This window comes from Elephas maximus, chromosome 13, assembly GCF_024166365.1.
Source record: "Elephas maximus indicus isolate mEleMax1 chromosome 13, mEleMax1 primary haplotype, whole genome shotgun sequence".
Lineage (NCBI taxonomy): Eukaryota > Metazoa > Chordata > Mammalia > Proboscidea > Elephantidae > Elephas > Elephas maximus.
Window position 1 is genome coordinate 79,348,236 of NC_064831.1, and position 22,293 is coordinate 79,370,528.

General features: G+C 39.0%; 1 protein-coding gene across 8 annotated transcripts in view; it reads right to left on the bottom strand.

Annotated features, from left to right (window-relative positions):
* The window catches only part of AGBL1 (AGBL carboxypeptidase 1), a 1,130,253-nt gene that overhangs the window by 355,732 nt on the left and 752,228 nt on the right, over positions 1-22,293 (bottom strand). Inside the window, exon 23 of one of the 8 annotated variants that reach the window (XM_049905907.1) lies at positions 19,810-19,934. The exons of the other annotated variants lie outside the window; for them this stretch is intronic. Coding sequence (XP_049761864.1) covers positions 19,925-19,934 — 10 coding nt within the window. The 3' untranslated portion in view covers positions 19,810-19,924. Of the gene's footprint in view, positions 1-19,809; positions 19,935-22,293 lie in introns of those variants that run through there. 8 annotated transcript variants of the gene reach the window in all.

The following is a 22,293-nucleotide window of genomic DNA, read 5'->3' on the forward strand; positions in this document are numbered from 1 at the left end:
TTTATGAAAATGTACTATTATTATTCCTATTGTATGGGTAAGGACCATATGCAGCAGAAATAATTCATCTAAAGTCATATCGTTAACTGACAAAAGAGCCAAAAGTCAAAATCAGGTCATCTGGCTCGAGTTCAAGCTCTTATCAGCATTCCATGTTCTCAAGAGGCAGAATCGGTCCCGAAACCCAGTTTACCCACTCCTGATTGCTTGGTATCTATTTACTCATCTGTCTGCCTGCCTGTCTGTCTATCTGCTTGCCTGCCTACCTGTCTGCCTGCCTACCTGTCTATCTATCTACATATTGGATATTTATGCAAATAATGCATGCCTTCTGAGTTTGTTTGCTGGTTGCATCCTCCTCTGAGAGGTATTTTCATAGGTGTACTATGGTAATTTTTTAATAGCAACACGTGGAAGTGGGTTGGCATGGCAGTGTTTGTGAGGATGCCTCACAGAGGGAGGGCACAACAAACAAACAAATGCAGAGGGCATGTGTTATTTGTGTAAAAATATGGTATCTATCTGCCCATCTACCTATTGATCTACCTATTTCTCTACGTATTTTAAAGATAACAAATACAACAAAAATGCTGTTACCAATTGTAATAGTACAAATTCATCAAAACATTCCATCCATGATTAAGAAACGCTGATCCAGAGCCACGATTTTATCCAGTATGTAAGAGCCTTTCAGTGTTCTTCCTTGAAACTCTTTCTTCTCATGGGTTCCAGGGCGCCATTGTCTGATTTTCCTCCAACACCTCTAACCACAAATTCTATTCTTCTCTGGTAGTTTCTCCTCATTTCTCAGCCCTCTAAAAGTTGGAGTGTTCCAGAGCTCAGTCTTTTGGCTACATTTCTTCTCCATCTACACTGCTTAGTGTTCTTAACTAGTTGCATGTGTTTAAATGCCATCCCTAGGTGGATGGCTTCTAGATTTTTATCCCCAACCTGGTCCTTTCCCTGAGTCCCAGATATATGTGTGCTCCTCACTTGCTCTGTATCTCCACATGGTGTCTAATGGTCATCACATAGTATGTAATCTAAATATCCATGGAATCAATGAATAAACCTACTATATAAAGGTCACTCACTATTCTAGTTATTTTAGAACCTGAGGATGGTTAAAAGACTCCCACTTGCCATTTGGAATTTACTGTTCATAGCAGGAGAAGGAATGTTAGAAAGATTTCTTTTAACCTTGATTATGGTTAACAAGACCAGCTTTGTCAAGAATTTCCTCTCCACTTTGGCTTACTGAGACTAGCATGTTATCCCTCAGAATCATAAGTTAGGTCTGGTTATTTAATTCTGTACACAGGGGGACTCTTTAAGGCATGTCAACAGTGTGCCATAACATTAAAAACTGCGTGAATTAAAATTAGCCTCTAAGATTAGGCATTCTAACTTGAACAATTCTACTTGTTAGGTAGATAAAAATGACCTTAACTAAGACATCACACAAAAGAGAAAAAATAAGTTACTTACATGTGTGCCTAGAGAGTAAAATGAGTTCAACTACAAACATTTTGAATATGACGTTCCTAAGAGTGACCATGTTCACAATGCCCAGTAAGTACCTACGAATTACACTGAAACTTAGAATTAGAGATAGACCTGTGAAACTGAAAGGGGATTTCTGAAGCACATACATTATAGTCATAGTTAAGGAACTTGATGTGGTCACCTCAGGAAAATGGAGAGGCAAGTAAGGAACTTCTGGCAACACCAGCAGATGATGAAGACAAAGTGGAAGATACTACTGAACACTCACACTGCCAAGAGAAGAGCTAGAGGAGATGCAAGAAAAGTAAATTGTGAGAGAAGAGTAAGTGGAGAAGAGGGCTTAAAGTGGAGAACGCAATGAAATAATCCACTTGAGGCAAAGAGGAAAGTACAATCAGAACTGAAAAGAAGAAAGTGGATTTGGCAGCTGTCTGGCAGTCCTGATAAAACCAGTTTCCACAGAGCAATGGTACAGTGAATTAAGGATTAAAGTGAAGTTTATTACAATTTTTTAAGGAAAATAAATGGTGATAAAAAGATTCACAGCTTTGTCTCAGTTTCCATTCAATATTTATTGAGCACTTACTATTATGTCTAGAAGTATACAAGGAATTGGGCACACAGCACTGAACGACACAGAAAGATATGTCCTTTCCTTCTAGAATTCTATTCCATGGACTTGGTTACAGTAAATATTTTATGAGTATATTAGAGATGATTATATGTATAACACATACGTTGTTTTTCAGTTCTTTCTTGTACTAATTTTATATCTGTCATAGCTTCTTTACTAGAATTTAAGTTTTCAAAATAAAAAAAGAAGCTCCTTTTACTCACTTCTCTATATCCTCCCAATACACTTTGATATTTAAATTTGTTTAATATGAGCTGTAGGGTAGAGGAAGGAATAATAGGATTTGGTGATAATTGGATGTGGTGACTTGATCAAATAGATCAAAAAAAGGAAAGGAAAGGTAGGGAAGGGAAGTGGAGAGGAGAAGAGAGGAGAGAAGGGGGGTATGGGAGGAAAAGAGAAGGGAAGAGTAACAAAGAGGAGGGAAGAGAAGGAAAGGATAGGAAAGGGATGAGAAGGGATTTGCATTTAACATTCTATCTGGCTCTCTTCACCTGCTCTCTCCCATGTCTCTCCAGATCACTCATGCCAACCTGCACCTATGTTAGTCTCAACACTTGAGTGTAAAGTTCTTGTTGTTTCAATAATCGAATCTTGGTTCATCCGGGCTTCTGATGATACACACCTTAGCACTGGATTGACACAGTGGCTGCCACAAGGGGCTCAAACATAGCAACTATTATGAAGATGGTGCAAAACCAGGCAATATTTTGTTCTGTTATACATACGGTCACTATATGTTAGAACTGACTTAAGGATACCTAACAACAGTAACAACAAATCTTGGCACACACTAGCACAATTCTGCTTGGACATTTTTAAAACCAGTGCCAATTCTACTATTTCCACATGCATGTCTGGAATTATTGACACCTCTTGATCAGTATTATGAGCACACTGAACCAGAATTACAAGTTATTTCTCTGCCCTCTATCTACTGTCTCCAATACAACCTCCCAACACACACACACACACACACAAACACACACATACATACACAAAATAAGAACCAAATATGAAAAATATATCCTCTTTCTTTCCATTCTCAGTGATAATTGCTGCGCTTCTTTGCTTTACAAAGAACATACAGGATGAAATCCTCCCAGCAGAATGCTGTCATTTGATTTTCAAAGCAAGCACAAAATGAAAAAGCATTGTGGGTAATGGCATGTAAATGATGTGAGGCTGACACCTTAACAAAGTTAAACTGTTAATATGCACCTGGAATTCTCGTGGGAAATGGGCACAGGACTCAGTGAAGGGGCAACTCTTCCAGCCCCTCACTCCCTGGGAAGAGCAGTGGGAAGGAATGCTCAGTCAGGCCCAGAGCACTGCCCATGGTTCCTAAGCCTACTGATTCTGATTATCTCTCTTGGGTTTCCACTCTGATGCTAGAGGAACACCTCAAACATTCAGGTTTTCACTTGGATAAACTGATTTAACGAAAAATGTGTTGACATCAAGTTTCCCGATGATGAACCACATCTCATGTAGAAATTTGTCTGAAAACAATGAAACATGAGTGAAGGAAAATCAGGAGTATTTGAGGCAAGAAAATGGAATGTCAAGGTAGCAAAAAAAAAAAAAAAAGGCTTGCGTATACTCTTGTTGTGTCACCTGTTTTTTGTTGGTCCTAATTTCCCTCAGCTAAAAAGTGTGGGTTCCGATTATAACTCAGAGTGTGAATGCTGAACGTTTACGTATTTTCTAAAGAACAACACTATATTGTTGCTTCAACTATTCTTTGTTTACAGAAAGATCATTTTGAGAAAGATGTGTACGTATATTGTTAGCCCAATTTGCTGAAAATGTAACATACATACCTAACACCCAGGACTTGTTTTCTAAATACCACCTTTACAAAAAGGAGCCAGGGATTCTTGGAAAAGTGGGTGATTCCAGGGATGGGTCAGGGAAAGTACAAGATATATTAGAATATATAGTAGAATATATTGCTGTGCCAGAAAATAAAGATGTGCTTATTGAGTGATGGAGATGTGTCAAAGGAGACAAGAACCATCTTGAAAGGATGCTCACTGAACAAATTTAGGACAATTTGAGCGTCAGAATAAGTGATACTAATAGATTATAACCCATTGAAGTAGACTCTTTTGACCCTTCTGGGCCTGTAGACACAGCCTACTCATCCCTGCAAGAGCCACTCTGCCCCACCCCTGCCCCTCTGAAAGGTGGTAGAGACCTCTCCCCCACAATGCAGCACATGCCACCATCATGGCCTGCCCTGCCACCCCTCCATCATCTTTCTCACTTCCCACCCTGGCCCTTTCAGTTAGGCCTGTAAATGGGGTTAAGTCACATTATACCCCATTATATGCCAGGACTGATTCATGAGGAAGGGGACCTGGTGGGGAGACCAAGGCAGCACATACAAGCAGAATCTAGGGGCATACACGTGAGATTAGATTCTGACTCTGACAGTGCTTATTCAAGGAACAGGTCACAAAATCCTAGAGGTTAGAGGACATGATTCAATACCCTGGTGAGGATGCTAAGTGATGATGTAAACTCACTATTACAACGGTTTCTAGAAGCATGGGGAAAGCAATGGCCCACTCCAAGTGGCATTGAAATGCCTGAATTGCTGCACAGACCATGGAAGAAGGGGTTATAAAGCTCAGGTAAGTGGGCAGCTGGAATGGATATACTATGTATGGGCCGGAAGACCACCAGACAGTTCTGTTTCACCGGAAGCCCAGGACATACCATTCACCAAATCCATAAGGAATGTGCTGATGAGAAGGCACTGTTGTTGTCAGGTGCCGTCAAGTCGGTTCCGACTCATAGCGACCCTATGTACCACAGAACAAAACATGTCCGGTCCCGCACCATGGTCACAATATTTGTTATGCTTGAGCCCACTGTTGCAGCCACTGTGTCAATCCATCTCCTTAAAGGTCTTCCTCTTTTCTGCTGACCCTGTACGCTACCCAGCATGATGTCCTTCTCCAGGGATGGATCCCTCCGGACAACATGTCCAAAGGCAATACCATTTCTAAAACAGCCCTCTGCTACAGAATTGACCTGATGTAGGAGAGGCTGTAAGGTCTTGGCTTATTTAGCAATGGGTTGATGCAACCATGAACAGATAGAAGCCAGGAGAAGGTGCTTAACCATCATAAGTCAGGTCCCAAGTACAATGACCAGCAAGGTTGGAGGGACAGCCAAGGGGACCTAATCCACAGAGAGTTAGTAGAACGAAATATCCCTAGGAGCAAAACAGACGTGCAGCCTACGATGATACTACTTAGCTGCTTCCACCAGAAAAAACCAAGGATGGATGACTGGGAGGCTGAGGATGGTCATCCCAATAAAAGTCACAATCTCCTTTCTCAGTCAGTTGCCAGACCTGAACCAGTTTTAGAACCAGGCCCACTAACTGAGGAGGTGGATTGGTGCCTGGAGGAAGGATCCTGCAACCCTCTGGCAACTGTATCTGGTAACGATACCCCGAGGCCTTCCTAAAGGAAATCACAGCCAATTGCTCAGGTAACTGTGTACAGTTGGATACAAGGCCTGAGCTGACACTGATACCCAGAGACCCAAAGCATTACCATGAACCACCATTGCAGAGTGGGTGCATATGGAATTCAGGTAATAAATGAGGCCCTTGCCAATGTGCAGATTACAGTGAGGGCACTGGATTCGTGAAACCACTCAATAGTCATTCTCAGTTCCCAAATGTAGAATCAGGCTCGATACTTGGCAATTGGTGCAGCCACCACATTGAGCCCTTAGTCTTAGGGTCAAAGCCATCACAGTGAGGAAGACCAAATAGAAGCCTCAGAAACTCCCTTCACCCCCAGTCAAGACAATAAATTAAAAACAATACCACATCCCAAGGAGAATAGCAAAGATGAGTGCCACCCTGGAGGATCCAAAGGGTGCCCATCATATCTCTGTATGACTCACCAGCCTAACCCCTTCAGAAGTGGAATGACCTCTGGAAGATGACTGTAGAATTCTGTAAGTTCAACTAGTAGCCCCCAGCATGGCCACCATGCCAGATGTGGTATCTTTGTTGGAGCAGATTAACAAGGCCTCAAGGACATGGCGTGTGGGTATTGATTTGGTGGATGCATTCTTTTCTATTCCAGTTAGAAAAGAGGATCAGAAACAGTTTGCACACATGTGGAATGGACAACAATATTCATTTACAGTTTTACCTCAGGACTATATTAATACTCATGCCCTCTGTCACAATGTAGTCTGAAGATATCTAGATCATCTGTATGTCCTTATTCCAGAACACATATCAGACTGCATTTCACATTGTTCCATTACGTTGATGATTGGGTCAGATGAGCAAGAGGTGGTTAGCACACTGGAGGCCTTGGTAAGGCACATGCTTTCCAGAGGATGGAAGATAAACCCTGTAAAGATTCAGGGACCTGCCACATCAGTAAAAATTTTAGGCTTCAGTAATCAGAGGTACGCTGAGACCTCCCCTCTGAAGTAAAAGACAAATTATTACATCTTGTACCTATCCCCACAAAGAAAGATGCACAATAGCTGGAGAGTGGGGATTCTCCAAGTTCTGGAGGCAGCCCGTTCCATACCTAAGTCTACTGCTTCTGCCATTTTACCAGGTTACATAAAAGGCTGATTGCTTCGAGAGGGGCCATGAGCAGGCAAGGGCTCTACAGCAGGTCCAGGCTTCAGGACAAGTGACACATATCCCTGCTGCTTGGACCATATGGTCTGGCAGACTCTATAGTGTTGGAGGTGTCAGTGGTGGGAAAAGATACAAGCTCCAGAGGGGAGTTACAGTGAGGACCCACAGGGTACTGAAGCAAAGCCATCTGCCATGGGTAATTATACGCCATTTTTTAAAAGGTTATTGTGGTAAAATATGTACAATAAAACATTGGCCATTAAAAAAAAAAGATTATAATCCATCGAAGAAAATTGTAATCCATGAATCCATACAGATCTAAATACACACATGCATATATATATGCATATACACATACATACATAATTAAATGTGTGAATAGAAATTACTCTTCCTTTCAGCAGAATGCCAACTAATAAATGTAAAGGGATTGATGGAATCAGAAAATCACATTGGCATACACCATAGTAATAATTGTTACAGATGAAAAAGTCATCTATGGATAGTAAAACTAATGGGCAAATGACTGATCAGAAATGCATCACTTATATAGTCTCAGGGCATCTTCCCACAAAATGCATAGTGATTTACAAAGGGAAAGCAGTAACTTTCTAGTGGAGAAATTTGTCTGACATGCCTGAAGCATGTGATCAATGTTAACATCACCAGTAAAGGGACAAACACACATCATGAACCTCCTCATGTGAGGCGCAGAGAAAGACACAACGCTGTTTTTGTGACATTCCTGCCAAAAGTGCATAGTCTAAATCTAATATGAGAAAACATCAGGCAAACCCAAAATGAGAGATACTCTCCAAAATAACTGGTCTGAAATCTTAAAAAAAAAGACAAGGTCATGAAAAACAAAGTACGACTAAAGAATGGTTCTAGATTAAAGAAGACTGAAGAGATTTGCCTACTAAATGCAATTTATTATTCTGAATTGAATCCTGAGCCCAGGAATATTTCCTTTCTTTTGCTCTAAAGGACATTACTGGAAAAATTAAAAACTTGAATAATGTCTATAGAGTATTTGTTCAGTATCAGTTACCATTAATTTTTGTAATTGTACTGTGATTATGTACAGAAATAGCCTTTAAGAAATATGCAATAAAATATTTAGAGATAAACAAGAATTATGGCTTGGACTTACTCTTAAGTGGCTCAGGAAAAAAGTTAATAGTATGTGTGTACATGTATGCGGGGGTGTGTGTGTGCCTATGAGAGAGAGAGAGAGGTCAAATGTGACAAAATATTTACAGTTGATAAATATCAATGAAGGTGTATGGGTATTTTGCATTATTGTTGAAACTTTTCTGTGAGGTAAAATTATTTAAAAATAAAAAGTTAAAAAATAAAATATGAACAATATGTCACCTGATAATACTTTATCTTCCTGCTTTCTAGGATTAAAATTTCTGGCTTTTCCAATTTTACTATTTTTAAAAAAGTTTTAGAGTCTTCCACTGAATTATTAAAAACTGATATTTTTTCTCATCTGAGTAGGAAAAGCTCACAAAACATCTAAATTGCATAAACAACAAAATCAGCATATTAAATAAATCTATAATATTTGGACGGTGGTATGTCTACAACGTTTACAATGTGCCTTAAAAATTCATTCTGCTATTGGCAACAGGTTTCCAGGATGACATTTTTCAGTGCTTACCCAGAACCTTGGCTCAAATTATTCCTGGTGTCTTGTTAGGAAGTCCTGGAGCCCTGGTGGCACAGTGGTTGTTTGAATCCACCAGCCGGTCCTTGGAAACCTTATGGGGCAGCTCTACTCTGTCCTATAGGGTTATTATGAGTCGGAACCAACTGAACAGCAATGGGTTTGTTTTTGTTTTTTGTTAGGAATCCCAGAGAAACTACAGGAACAGACAAAGGACAGGATAGGTAACAGTAGGATTGGGCTTCCTTGCCTGAGCAGTGCTGATGAGTTACTTCTGTTCATCATGCTAGTATCTTGCCAGTAATTATAACCACTATATACCAAGTGTCTTTGTTGGGCTCTTTAGGAAAGTAAAACCAAGGAGACATATCTACATAGAGAGAGAGAGAGAGAGAAATTTACTTCAAAGAAATGTCTCATGCTATTGTGGGGGCTATTGTGGGGGCTAGCAAGTGCCAAATCTGTATGTCAGGCAGTAGGCTGGAGACCTCTGCTGGCTGACAGGATTAAGGGGGCTGACAAATCCAAAATCTATAGGTCAGGCAGCAGGCCAGAGAGTTCTGCAGGCTTAAGTTCTAAGATCCAGAGGTCAGGCGATGAGAAGCGTACAGGATCAAGAGGTGAGCCAGCAAGTTCCACCAGAATATCCATCCGTGTTCTGGAAACAGACCACACTCCAAGGAAACCTCTCTTTCAACCGATTGGTTGATCACATTATCGAAAGTGATTACATTGTATTGCATTGCATTGCATTACATTACGTTACGGAGCAACAACCCGCCTAGTATCTGGCAAACCACCGATAATCATAGCCTACCCAAGTCGACACCTAAAATGAACCATCATACCGAGTAAAATTCCAAAAATGGAGATGGGAGAGAAAACAATACTTTCCTCCTTCTGTGGATGGTCCACCCTAAAGATCATCATTGGAGACACTGGGGGAAAACAGCAGCATGGTACAGGAGAAAGAAGACAGAGTTTGAAGTCAGATTCTTATTTAAATTTGGACAAATTGTTCAACCACTCTGAACCTCGGTATCCTTACTATACAAATGGGAAAACTAATAATTTTTGCAGGGGAGTATTGCAAACAACAAGTAACTAAAATAATAAATGTGCTGTAAAGTCTCCATTTTCCCCTCCAGGTCCATTGTTTTATCTTTCTCCATCCTGTTCTGTGTTCCAGGAGACTGATCCCAAGGGTGGTTCAACCAAGCTCCCTTGCCTTGGACTTCTGGTTAGGTTCAACCAAATTGTGGCATAATCAGGAGGTCAGAAGTTGGTGAGAGAGAGATATGTGGTATTTATTTTCCCAACTCCTTCACTGTAAAGCCATTGTTTGGTTGTAGCTGCACTGCCTACCTAAACCCACAGTTCCCATCAGAGAGTGCCTCTTCCACAGCTATCACAGGTAGGGTTACTCTTCCCTCATTCTACTCCTCTGCCTCACTAAATGTGATACCATCTTCCCCTTACTGCTAGTCCTAAGTGGACGCACGATTTTTTATTGGTTTTCTTAGTCTTGCCCTTGTCTCTCCATTAAACTCTTCCCAATAACTCTTTTGTCATGTGTCATCTGTTTGTTGCTAGGACACTGGCTGACTCAAGGACACTCATGGCATTCAAAGAAGGCCAATTTTACAACCCTTACCTTGTCTAGCTCTACTATGGTCAATTTTAAGAAACCTCATACCAAAAGATTTCCCCCCTAAAGGGGGGAAAATTACCATAGAGTCAAATTTGCCTTTTGATGTTTAAAAAGAGCTGTAGTTATGATGCTTCAACTTTTGAATAACAAAATTCTTACCAGGCACCAACTTACCAACGTTTAAGTAAAAGGCAACCTTGATGATAGGATGCAGTGTCTAGCCCCTGAGAATGCTCCCAAGCTGCATTTTGTCCACATGCAGTCCTGTGGCACTTGTGCTTAAAAGATGAGGTAGTTCATCATTAATGCACTATTTGTGAAAGATTAATAAAAAATGTTCTATAATATTTTCTACAATAACCTCAGGCAGAAGGGAGAAAGGAAAGGGACACATTGGTTTAATATGGTAAAACTCTATAATTATTAACCTTCCAGGGAGATTTTGTGTATATGATCTTGTTTTCAGAGCTTTTATATCAATAGATTTATACTTCAAACCCATTTCAATTTGCTCCTTGTTCCTGGCATTTTCCCTCTCTTGCATCAAACATCTGGGAGTATTTTACAAGGCTTTCCTGTAATCTGCCAAACTATGCACACATGTGCTTTTCAGGAGTCCAATTTTCTCCACCCAGTAATTGGCCAATGCAGAGAAACAAAGTATCATTTTATGTTACATAATGGCACTATGTAAAATGATTCACTAATTCAGTGCTGAAAAATAATAATCACAAGTTGGAAGATTTAAAAAGCACCCAGTGAAATCCAGGTTCTTAGTGCTTACACAAGCTCGCTCGTGCCCCCTGCAGTTTTCTGAGGGATAAAAGAATATTTTATAATTAGCCTTGGGTTTCGATTGCAAACTCTAGCTGAAACGTTCATTTGCCTTATAAAGAGCTGTCAGTACCTCCAGGAATACACTACAAGGCAGTATTATTTCGAAACAGTTTTGCTTCCATATCACATAACAAATATGTCTTTGTTCTTCCTTTGTCTCCACTTCTTGCTAATAAGGAAAACTGTCCAGAAAAAATGCCTCCTGCTACGTAATATGGATTACTATGTTTTGTGCTTCTTACAATTTGAAATAAATCTGTTTATAGAAGATACACCAATAGCTGTTTCCTCTAAGTAATAATACAGTTTAAAAAAATGGAATCCCTAAATAAATAAATTGGGTAAGCTTATCTTACTGCCTGCAGTTCCATTACTAGCGAGATTGCTTAGATGTTCTCTCGAGTTCTGCAGTTCAGCACCCCTGATGTTGGACAGTACCCTCCCACCAAGCCTCTATACAAAACCACTCAACTTGATGGAAAGGGAAGAACAAAGAATGTGCTTCTGTGGTGAGGCCTCTATAAACCTTTGCCTTCAACACCACCTCTGATACCCTACCACAAACTACACCTTTCTGACTTAAGACAACCATTTTCCTTTGCCCACGTAATGACGCAAGATACATTTTCAAACAAGTCCCAAGTTCTTGCCACACAGCCACTCTTCAAACTTACTTCTGCAGTGGACAAAAAAAAAAAAAAAAAAAAATAGCAATAAAGAATTTAGAGAAGAATTCAGGGGTTCGCCTCTGTCAAGGGTGAATGAATTATATTCTTCCCCAATGAATTAAGTAAAATGAAGAGCTTTCTTTATTATGTTTGATTTTACTAGGCAGGTGTCTACAGGCCTAAGTTTCTTAGAGGTTACCAGTGGCAGGAAGGAGGTGGAAAGGGAGACTAATTGCTTAGAAAACACTGAGCTTCTGTTAAGCGTGATGGAAAAAAATTGGAAATGGATAATGGTGACATCAAACAACATGAGAAACGCAATTAATGTCATTAAATTCTAGGTGTGAAGAATGTTGAAACGGCAAATGTTTTGTTACATACATATTTACCACACTGAAAAAGATGTTTCCATATAAATCTTAGAATTTCTGCAGACTCTAAATATGCTATCACCCAAGTAGCAATTTACAGGTTTAAGTCTTTTCCACAAAGGCTTTTACAAAACCTGCAAGTGCCTGAAAACCAGTAAGAGTCCAGTCTATCTCTGGGCACCTTTGATGATCAGAAAGTCTTCCTGAGCAAACTAGTTATTATTAGAGCTTAACGGGTATTAGTTCTCTGCTTTCTGTCAGTCAGAACTAGTTAATTCCTCTTCAAAAGGGAACTATCTCAAGTCAGCCAACATAATGAGCACTGCCTTTCCCTCTACCATTCCTTACACGCACATTTTACCTCACTCTTCTTACCATTACGAGTGTAATCCACTGAAACCATTTCAGTGTTTGTTTCTTTTAAATTTTGGTTCAGGAGTGAAATATAATACTTTTGGTTTTGTGTTGACCAGAGAAAAGCAGAAGAAAACCTTTTCCCATCCAATTCTGGATATCATACCTCTGCCAAAACTACTGAACTGCCATTAGAACTTCAGCACATTTCAACAACTCCCACCTAGATTGCTGTGTACTCTTCCCAGCGAGTTACGCTCTTGGTTGTGGGTTCTATGAGCAGAATCTTTCCTTATGCAATTTCATCATTTTAGTGCTATAATGTCAATCTGTAAATACATTTTAGAATATTGATTATATCATCATTATATGCGATCACTTCACGTTATACAGAAATGGACAGTCATTGTTTCTATAGTTACAGCTTCACTTTATTTTTAATAAATAAAAATTATTGAGTAGGACAGAACTCAGTAAATCTGAGCATAAATCCCCCTCCAGGTTGATAAACATTCATTAATCAGTATATTTTTATTTTATGTTTTCAATTAATAATAACAACATTGAATAATACTCTTATTTAGGCTCCTATTTAGTACATTAGGAAACCCTGGTGGCATAGCGGTTAAGTGCTATGGCTGCTAACCAAAGGGTCAGCAGTTCAAATCTGCCAGGTGCTCCTTGGAAACTCTACGGGGCAGTTCTACTCTGTCCTATAGGGTCGCTATGAGTCAGAATTGACTTGACAGCAGTGGGTTTTTTTTAGTACATTAAAAAAAAATTGCCATTGAGTCTACTATGACTCATAGAGACCCTATAGGAGTAGAACTGCCCCATAGGGTTTCCAAGGAGCAGCTGGTAAATTCGAACTGCTGACCTTTTAGTTAGCAGCCGAGCTCTAAACCACTGTGCCATCAGGGCTACTGGTACTCTATTAATTTTCCAAAAACATATAAGAGGCTTGCAAAGATTATTTCTCTATTAATTGATTACCTCCTATTGAATCAAGTATTGTTCTAGGCACCAGGAATACAGCTTTAAACACGACAGGAAAAATTTCTTCTCTCATGATTTGTACATTCTAGATGGGGAGACAGATGATAGTCAACTACAGGTGTTGTAGTAATAGTAACTGAGAATGCTACTTAAGGCAATGTGGTCAGGAACAGTCTTGCTGAGAGGGTGAAATTTAAACTGAGATTATGACATTTAAACTGAGACTTGAATACAAAAGAGGAGCCAGTTATGCAAGCATCTGGAGGAAATGCATACCAGGTACAGGGAGCAACTACCGAAAATGGTTCAAGTTAGGGCTGATCCATCTCAGAATTTTAGAGAAACAGAATCTGGTTGGAAACCAAGGTCACAATTTCTGCTACATTTTCTTGATCTACTGGCTAGTAATCCTTTAAAAAATCAAATTAGCTAGGACATGGATAAATCTCAAAATCATTTTACCCAAGAATTGACTTGATGGCAACAGTCCTTTTGGTTTTGGTTACCATAAAGTCAATTGAGTCATAGTGATCCTATAGGACAGGGCAGAACTGCCCCATAGGGTTTCCAAGGCTGTGATCTTTAAGGAAGCAGGCTGCCACATCTTTCTGCCACAGAGTGGCTGGTGAGTTCATACCACCAGCCTTTTGGTACCACCAGGGCTCCCTCAAAACTATTATACTGAGTAAAAAAAGCTGAAGGCGGGAAATAGTACAGACTATATGATATATATATAAAAAACACAGACTAATCTATGGGGACAGAAAACAAATCAGTGATTGCCTGAGGATCCTGGAGTAGAGCGTGGGGTGAGGGATGGATTATGAAGGGACTCAAGGACATTTGGGGGATGATAGCAATGACTGTAATTTTGACTATGGCAATGGTTTTGTGGGTGTATGTATATATGTCATAACTCATGAAATTAAATATTTTAAATATGTGCAGTTTATTGTCCAACAAGTATATCTCAATACACTATAAGAAAAATTAGTCTGAGCATTTTTCTTTCATAGAGAATATTTGATAGCTTCTTAGTGACTCCAGTTCCTTTCTATGTAGTTAATAAGCCTCCTTGATAATCCTTCTATACTTTCCTAATATCTACATGACACTCACTTGTCTATATTTGAGAGACTATACCTCTTTCTCAGTTTGGGGCAGTAAAATAATATTTGTTAAACTTCAGTTTTCAAACATCTCTGTCCATTTATCCATGTCTCCTCAAGATCTTTGACAGGGGTTGGATAACCCAATTTTCGTATTATCTCAGAATGACATTCTAATCCATTCCATCCCGAAGCCCCGAATTCACTTAGAGTAACACACATCCTCTTAAAATTCTATCTCCCATCTTTGACATCTGTTTCTTTTTGTCACGTTTTGTACTCTTCTTCCAGCTCCTAATCCTCCTTGTCTTCTTCCTCTTCCTCCTCCTCTTCTTTTCAGTCTGAAAATCATTCTTTATAAAGGGAGGAAAGAAGCCTGCCAGGGGTCAGTGACAATCTCCCTGCTCAAGCAACCATCACTTGCACCTCCAAGTGGCCTACCTTCCCTTCCTTAGTTGCATTCATGCATAAACAGTAACTAGATAAGCTTTTTGTTTTGCCAGCACTGGCTTTATAAATGCCAACTCCTTCAGGCACTTTAATATTCTTGACCCTATTCTCATCTCTGTCACTAACAAAACATGGGGTCTCGAGGAAGACACAAACTCTGTGTTGCAGATACAGTTAGTAGCAATTATTCTATCGGATATAATGGCATTCTGCCTGGAATATCTGTTATAAATCCAGAGAGGTGATTTGGCAGACCCGGATGCCTGTGCGCATACCTATTTCACTCTTTCACCATTTCAGTTTCCATCTAAAAAAAAAGGCCTTCATAGAATTGCTATCAATATAAATAGAAACACCTGAAAATAGTGAATGAGGGACTGGTCCCTGGAGAAGGACATAATGCTTGACAAAATAGAGGGTCAGAGAAGAAGAGGAAGACCCTCAGTGAAATGAATTCAAACAGTGGCTGCAACAGTGGGCTCAAATACAGCCACCGTTGTGAGGATGGCGCAGAACGGGGCAATGTTTTGTTCTATTGTATACAGGGTCACTATGAGTTGGGACTGACTTGACGGCACCTAACAACAAACAAATTAGAATTACTTTGATCATAATGTATCTCTTGGGAATTAAAAAAAAAAAAATGTCTGAGGACAGAAGATTTTTTTTTTTTACTCAGTCTTCATTATATCCAAGTAATTAAATGAGTGAACAATATGAACAATGTCAAAGATAGTTTAGTTTTGCTTCATGGTCTTAAATCCTTAGTGGTAGGAAGGTACAGAATTTTGGATCATATCTGCATGTGCAGTGTGTTTCTCTAACACCCAGGATGTTGTGATCTTTGCACTGAACTTTGAAGTGTCACATTTTGGTAAAGGACATTGATTTACAGATTATATATTATGATCTAATTTCCTCACTCATTTTGGAAACTTTTATGGATACATTTTCATATAGTAATTTGCATTACATTTCAGAAACATAAAAAAGAGTAGAGTTTTGGATTCACAGAACGTCGAATCATGAATTAGCCATATGGTCATGACTTCTTTATCAAATATTTAGCATCCTAAGCTTCTGTTTATTCAGCCATAAAGTAAAAATTAATAATATGATAATAATCATAATTAAGATTTTCTACAGCTTGCCATATTTGAAATAATGCATACCAAATCTTAGCACATATCCAGGTACATGATATTCTATTATCATTTTTCTATCGATCTATTGAATTTACTTTGTCACACAATGGCAAAGCACAGGGAAATAATCAACTTCCCTGACTCAAAGACATAACAAAATGATGAATATCAAGTCATCATAAACATCTTGACTCCAATTTAGTCTCCGTATCTGTTAGACTGAAACGATACTGGCTTAAGCTGACTAAATTATCTCCATTTTCCAAAAGGCACATCTCCTGCCACCAAGAGACTCAGCAAATCTGTGATGAGCTATCACATAACTGAAGGTTTTTTTTTTTTCTTACGATGACATACTTAAGGTCTGGTTGGGCAACCTCTCTGAAGACTGTGAAGTGACCAAGCAAAAATAAATCACATCTCATTTTCCTTGAAGCATCCATCTCCAGAAATAGAAAACAGTACATATTGAGATTCTTGATAAGAAAACTTCAGCCCTCTTTTTAAAGGTTCACCCTGCACCAGGTTCTACTTCTGGTGTCTGAAGTCAGTTTGACACCCTTCCTCCACCAAATCTGTGACATTTCCTTCTGAGCACACCTCCTTTATCTCCCTCTCATTTTCTCATTATTTGCTTATAACTCTTTTCTGTTTCCTGTACACTGTTAAGTTTCTGTTCCTGTAATACCTACTCAATAAGCCTCAAGAAAAAATTTAATTTATATTCAGTTAAATAAAAGCTTTATGCCACTTAGCCACACACAACAACCTTCCCTTTTGTGTCTTGAATTCAGGGTTCCAACATTACTGCCCATGTTGGAATCTGAGGGTGTCAATGGCTATAGCCTGGGGAACAAACATAGGATATCGGAGCTGAAAGGAATTTAGAGATCTTTAATGTTAAAGCTAAGAAATATGAGATTAAAAAGGTTAAGCAACTCCCCCAGAGTCACAGAATTGGTTGTCAGCAAGCATACTTTGGAACCAGAATTGAGCTTCCATGAATCTAAGCCATATGTCCTTGACAAAAATTATGCTGGGTACTAAAATGAGGGCTTCATGGAAATTTTTTGGACAACCAAAGCCACGATAGACTCTTTCATCTTGGATGTGGTGAACTGTGTCTAGGTTTCTTGCCTTGCTTCTCTTGTGGAAAGCTTACATGTTTGGGTCTTAAAATCCTGAACTTAGATGACTCTGACATAGAACAAAGGGGATGATTTTAAGTTTCTGTCAACTTTTCCACATTTTGCCTATCTCATTATCCTTGTCAGTTGCTCTGGTTGTCCATGTCAGAGTCATCTAAGTTCAGGATTTTAAGACCCAAACATGTAAGCTTTCCACAATTCTTTTTATCCACATAGGGACATCCTGGTTTGAATATACAGGGGCATTGGTGGTTTAGTGGTAGAATGTTCACCTTCCATGCAGAAGACCTGGGTTCAATTCCAAACAACGCATTTCAGGCATAACTGCCACCCATCTGTCAGTGGAGGGTGCGTTTTGCTATGAAGTCCAGCAAGTTTCAGCAAAGAAGGACTAGAAACAAAGCCCTGATGATCTACTTCTGAAAATCAGCCAGTGAAATTCCAGTGCATCACAAGTCTGAGCCACCACTGATGGCAGCGACGGTACAGGACTGGGCAGCATGTTGTTTCATTCTGTGTGGGGTCACCATGAGTTGAGGGCCAATTTGATGGCAGCTAATAACAACAACAGTTTGAATATCATGAACTCAGTTTCTTCTTCTGTGTAGAGATTTCCTTCCTCCCTCCCCCACCTCCCTCCTCCTTCCGTTGCCATTGTTATTGTTGCCATTGTTTTGTTTTCCTCTACTAAGTCTCAAAGGTGAAATGGCCTTGAACACCGATACTAAAGGTCTCTTTCTTTGATAAGGAACACAGAGGTCACAGAGTACTTAATAAAGAGAAAGCCAATAGCATCAGATAAAAACAGAGAGAAAAAAGTAATGCTCTAAAAATTAATGAAAAGCTATTGAATTAACTTAAAACACCAATGCCAGGCAATTTGAACCCTTGTTAAATAAAAATAATCTTTCCTGTTTGGGAAAAGTCAAAGGTTTTCTTTGCATTTCATTTTTTAGATTTAAAAAAACAACAAAAAAGGCAAGAGCTGCAAAAAGCTACAGTTGATAGAGAGTAAGAGGAGCGAGTTTTTTCATTGAAACCCCTTTCCAACTGCTGATAGCCTATTCTGTTTTCAGGTATTTATAGTTCCATAGGCAAGAGACCAGCTGTTCATTTGGCTGAGCCTGAGGCAGAGGCGAATGAGATCCCCATATTGACTGGCAATGGGTAAATCATTTAACGGCAGTGAGCAAGTCACTTTGACTCCCTGGGCTCTCATGGAGTCACTTGTAAAATAGGAATTCTTCTAGGTTAACTTTTGTGATTATTAGCTGGTAACACTTCGCAAATAGTAAATGCAGCATGAAGAAAATGCACTTTTACTGCTCTCTGTCTGCAATCTTTTCCATCTTTTGCTTTTGAATTGTTATCTCCCTGGGTTGGAATGCATTCAACCTGTGATCCCATGCATTGATCTCCCTGAATAGTATTAAAACAATTAAGGGCTGTTTCTGGGCCAAAATGAGCCAAGGTCATTCGGACTTTAAAATTTACACACGAACACACAGACACACGTGTACACAAATATGTACTTTTAAGAACTATATAGAGAAAGAAGCTAATAAGAAAACTCATAAGATTAAATAAGTTTTAGATTATACATTTAACCCCATCTCTGTTAAAGTCACAACCAGTATGTGTATATCATTAATTATCTTGCTTTTGTTTTCATTAGTCATTGTAAAACCTGCGTATCATAAAAGAAAAGAAATTCAGCCTTAGGGTCAGATAGAAATGAATTCAAGCAAACACAGTCTCTTACAAGATTCATAACATTAAGCAAACTTTCTAAGCTCCCTAAAATCTAACATCCTTTCATGATTAAAGGAACTCAACAAGCTAGGAATAGAAGGAAATACTGCAACCTGATAAAAGGCACTTACAAAAAACCCACAGCTAACATTATGCTTAATGGGGAAAGTTTGAGAGTTTTTCCTTAAAATCAGCAACAAGACAAGGATGCCTGCTCTCACCACAGCTATTCAATATTGTACTGGAAGTCCTACTCAGAGTAATTAGGTAAGAAAAAGAAATAAAAGATGTAAAAATTGGGAAGAAAGAAGTAAAACTATCCCTTTTTACAGATGACATAGTCCTATATATGTGGTGCTTGCCTACTGTCAAGTAGGCCCCTGACTTATGACAACCCCAAGGGAATGAAATGCCTCCCGATCCTCTGGATTACATTACTGTGATCCATAGGGTTTTATCTGGCTAATTTTTGGAAGTAGATCATAAAGCCTTTCTTCCTTGTCCATCTTAGTCCGGAAGCTCCGCTGAAACTTGTTCAGCATCACAGCAACATGCAAACCTCAAAGGACAGACAGGGAGTGGCTGTGCATGAGATGCATGGGCTGAGAATCACACCCGGGTCTTCTAAATGGGAGGTGAGGATTCTAACACTGAACCACCACTGCTCCCATGATCCTACATATAGAAAACCCCAAAGAATACACAAGAAAGCTACCAGCACTAATAAATAAATGGAACTTCACTAAGATTAAAAACTTTGTGCATCAAAAGACTTCATCAACAAATTGAACAGATAACCTACAGATTGGGAGAAAAATTTGGTGATGCAAACAGTTAAGCACTCAAGTACTAGCCAACTGTTTAGTGGTTTGAACCCACCTAGAGGCACCTTAGAAGACAGGTTTGGTGATCTGCTTCCGAAAGGTCACAGCCTTGAGAATCTCATGGGGCAGTTCATCTCTGCACACACGGGATCGTCATGAGTCGAAATCAACTCAATAGCAACTAAAAACAATAGTGACATATCTGATAAGGATTTATTATCCAGAATATACAAATAACTCCTACAACTTAACAACAAAGAAACAAACAATCCAATCAAAAAATGGAGTAAGTCTTGAATAGACATTTTACCAAAGAAGAAATACAAATGGTCAATATGCACATGAAAATGTACTCAACATCATTAGACATCAGTAAAATGCAAAACAAAATCCCAATGAGATATCACTTCACTCCCATGAAGATGGCTATGATCAAAAACATTGTTGAGGGGGATGTAGGGAAATTGAAATCCTCCTCCATTGCTGGCAGGATGTAAAAAGGTGTAGTTGCTATGGAAAACAGTTTGACAGTTCCTCAAAAAGTTAAGCATAGAATTACCATATGACCCAGCAATCCCACTTCTAGGTATATATACAAAAGAATAAAAAGCAGGAACACAAACAGATATTTGTATATCAATGCTCATTGCAGTACTATTCACAGAGTTAAAAAGGTGGAAACAACCTAAATGTCCTTTAACAAATGAATGGATAAACAAAATGGGGCACACACATACAATGGAATACTACTCGGTTATAACGAAAAATGAACTCCTGATACATGCTGCAACACGGATGAGCCTTGAAAACATTCTGCTGTGTAAGATAAGCCAAAACCCAATGGCACTGAGTCAGCTGTGACTCCGTGACCCTATAGAACAGAGTAGAACTGCCCCATAGGGTTTCCAGGTCTGCTGCATCTTTTTCCCTGAGAATGCCTGGTGGGTTTGAACCACAGATCTTTTGGTTAGCAGCTGAGCACTTAACCACTGTGCCACCAGGGCTCCTTTGAGTGAAGTCAGTCAGTCACAGAAAGTCAAATATTATATGATCTCATTTATATGAAATACTTAGAAAATGCAAATCCATAGAGACCAAAGTTTATTAGTGGCTACCAGAGGTGGGAGAAAAGGGAGAAGGAGGAAGCATTGTTTAGGAAGCATTTAGTTTCTGTTGATGGTGATGAAAAAATTGGCAATGGATATCGGTGATGGTCGCACAGAATGATGAATGTCATTAGTAAGACTAAATTATGCATGTGGAAAATTTTGAATTGACAAATATTGCATTATATATATCTTTAAGACAATAAAAGAAAATCTATTTTATTGCTAAAAGTGTTGAAATGACAAATGTTCTAATAAAAAAATGCAGTTCCTCATTTGTAAAAGGGAATGCTAATAACAGTGTCTATGGAACAAGATTATTTATATGATTAAGTGAGATGATACCTATAAAATTCATAGCCCAGCATCTGGTTCATGGCAAGGTCCTGATGAATGTGTGTGATTATTATTATCTTAAATATACATTGATACACTCATTATTTTTATGGTTTTATAGTATTCTAGAAGATCATCAGTGATCTTTTTTTTTCATTTTTCCTACAGCTAGGGGATTTGGTATTCAAAATTATTTTTATATATAAGTGTAAGTGCTATAAATACCTACATATTAAAGAGTATTTTCTGTTAAGTTTATTTTCTTGAGGAACATTCTACAAGCTGGAAACATAGGTTCAAATGGAAGGTTTTCATGGACCTTCTTAAATGTTGCCAAATTGTTCTCCAGAGGAAAGTAAACCAATTTACAGATAGCTGATTGATATTATTGGAGCCCTGGTGGCACAGTGGCTAAGTATTCAGCTACTAACCAAAAGATCAGCAGTTCGAATTCAACAGCAGCTCCTTGGAAACCCTACGGGGCACTTCTACTCTGTTCTATAGGGTTGCTATGAGTTGGAATTGGCTGGATGGCAATGGGTGGATTGATACTATTAACCTTCTTCCTCAAAAACCCACTCACATTAAGTTTTTATTATTTTTATTTATTTATTGTAGATGAATAAACATAAAATCATATCAAAAATTCTGAATTTGCATTTCTTTAACTGCTGCTGAAACCGCATTATTTTCCAAAAACCAAACTCGTTACTGTGGAGTCAATTCTGACTCATAGTGACCCTACAGGACACAGCAGAACTGCCCCCCAGGGTTTCCAAGGAGCAGCTGGTAGATTCAAACTGCCGATATTTTGGTTAGTAGATGAGCTCTTAAGCACTATGCCACCAAGGCCTCATTATATACACACACACACACATATATACAGACATGCATATATATTAGTGTGTGTGTGTATGTACATATATATACATACAGTGAATCTATGAGAGCCAGAACTCAATGGGACTGCCTTGTTTTTCCAGGTCTTAAAAGTTTTCCACCTTGTCAGGGTGCAGTCTTAGCACTTTTCTATTATTCTATTAGTTGAAAATAATTAAGTGTTCCTTCTCTGGCAGGTCTTACATAGATTCCAGTTTT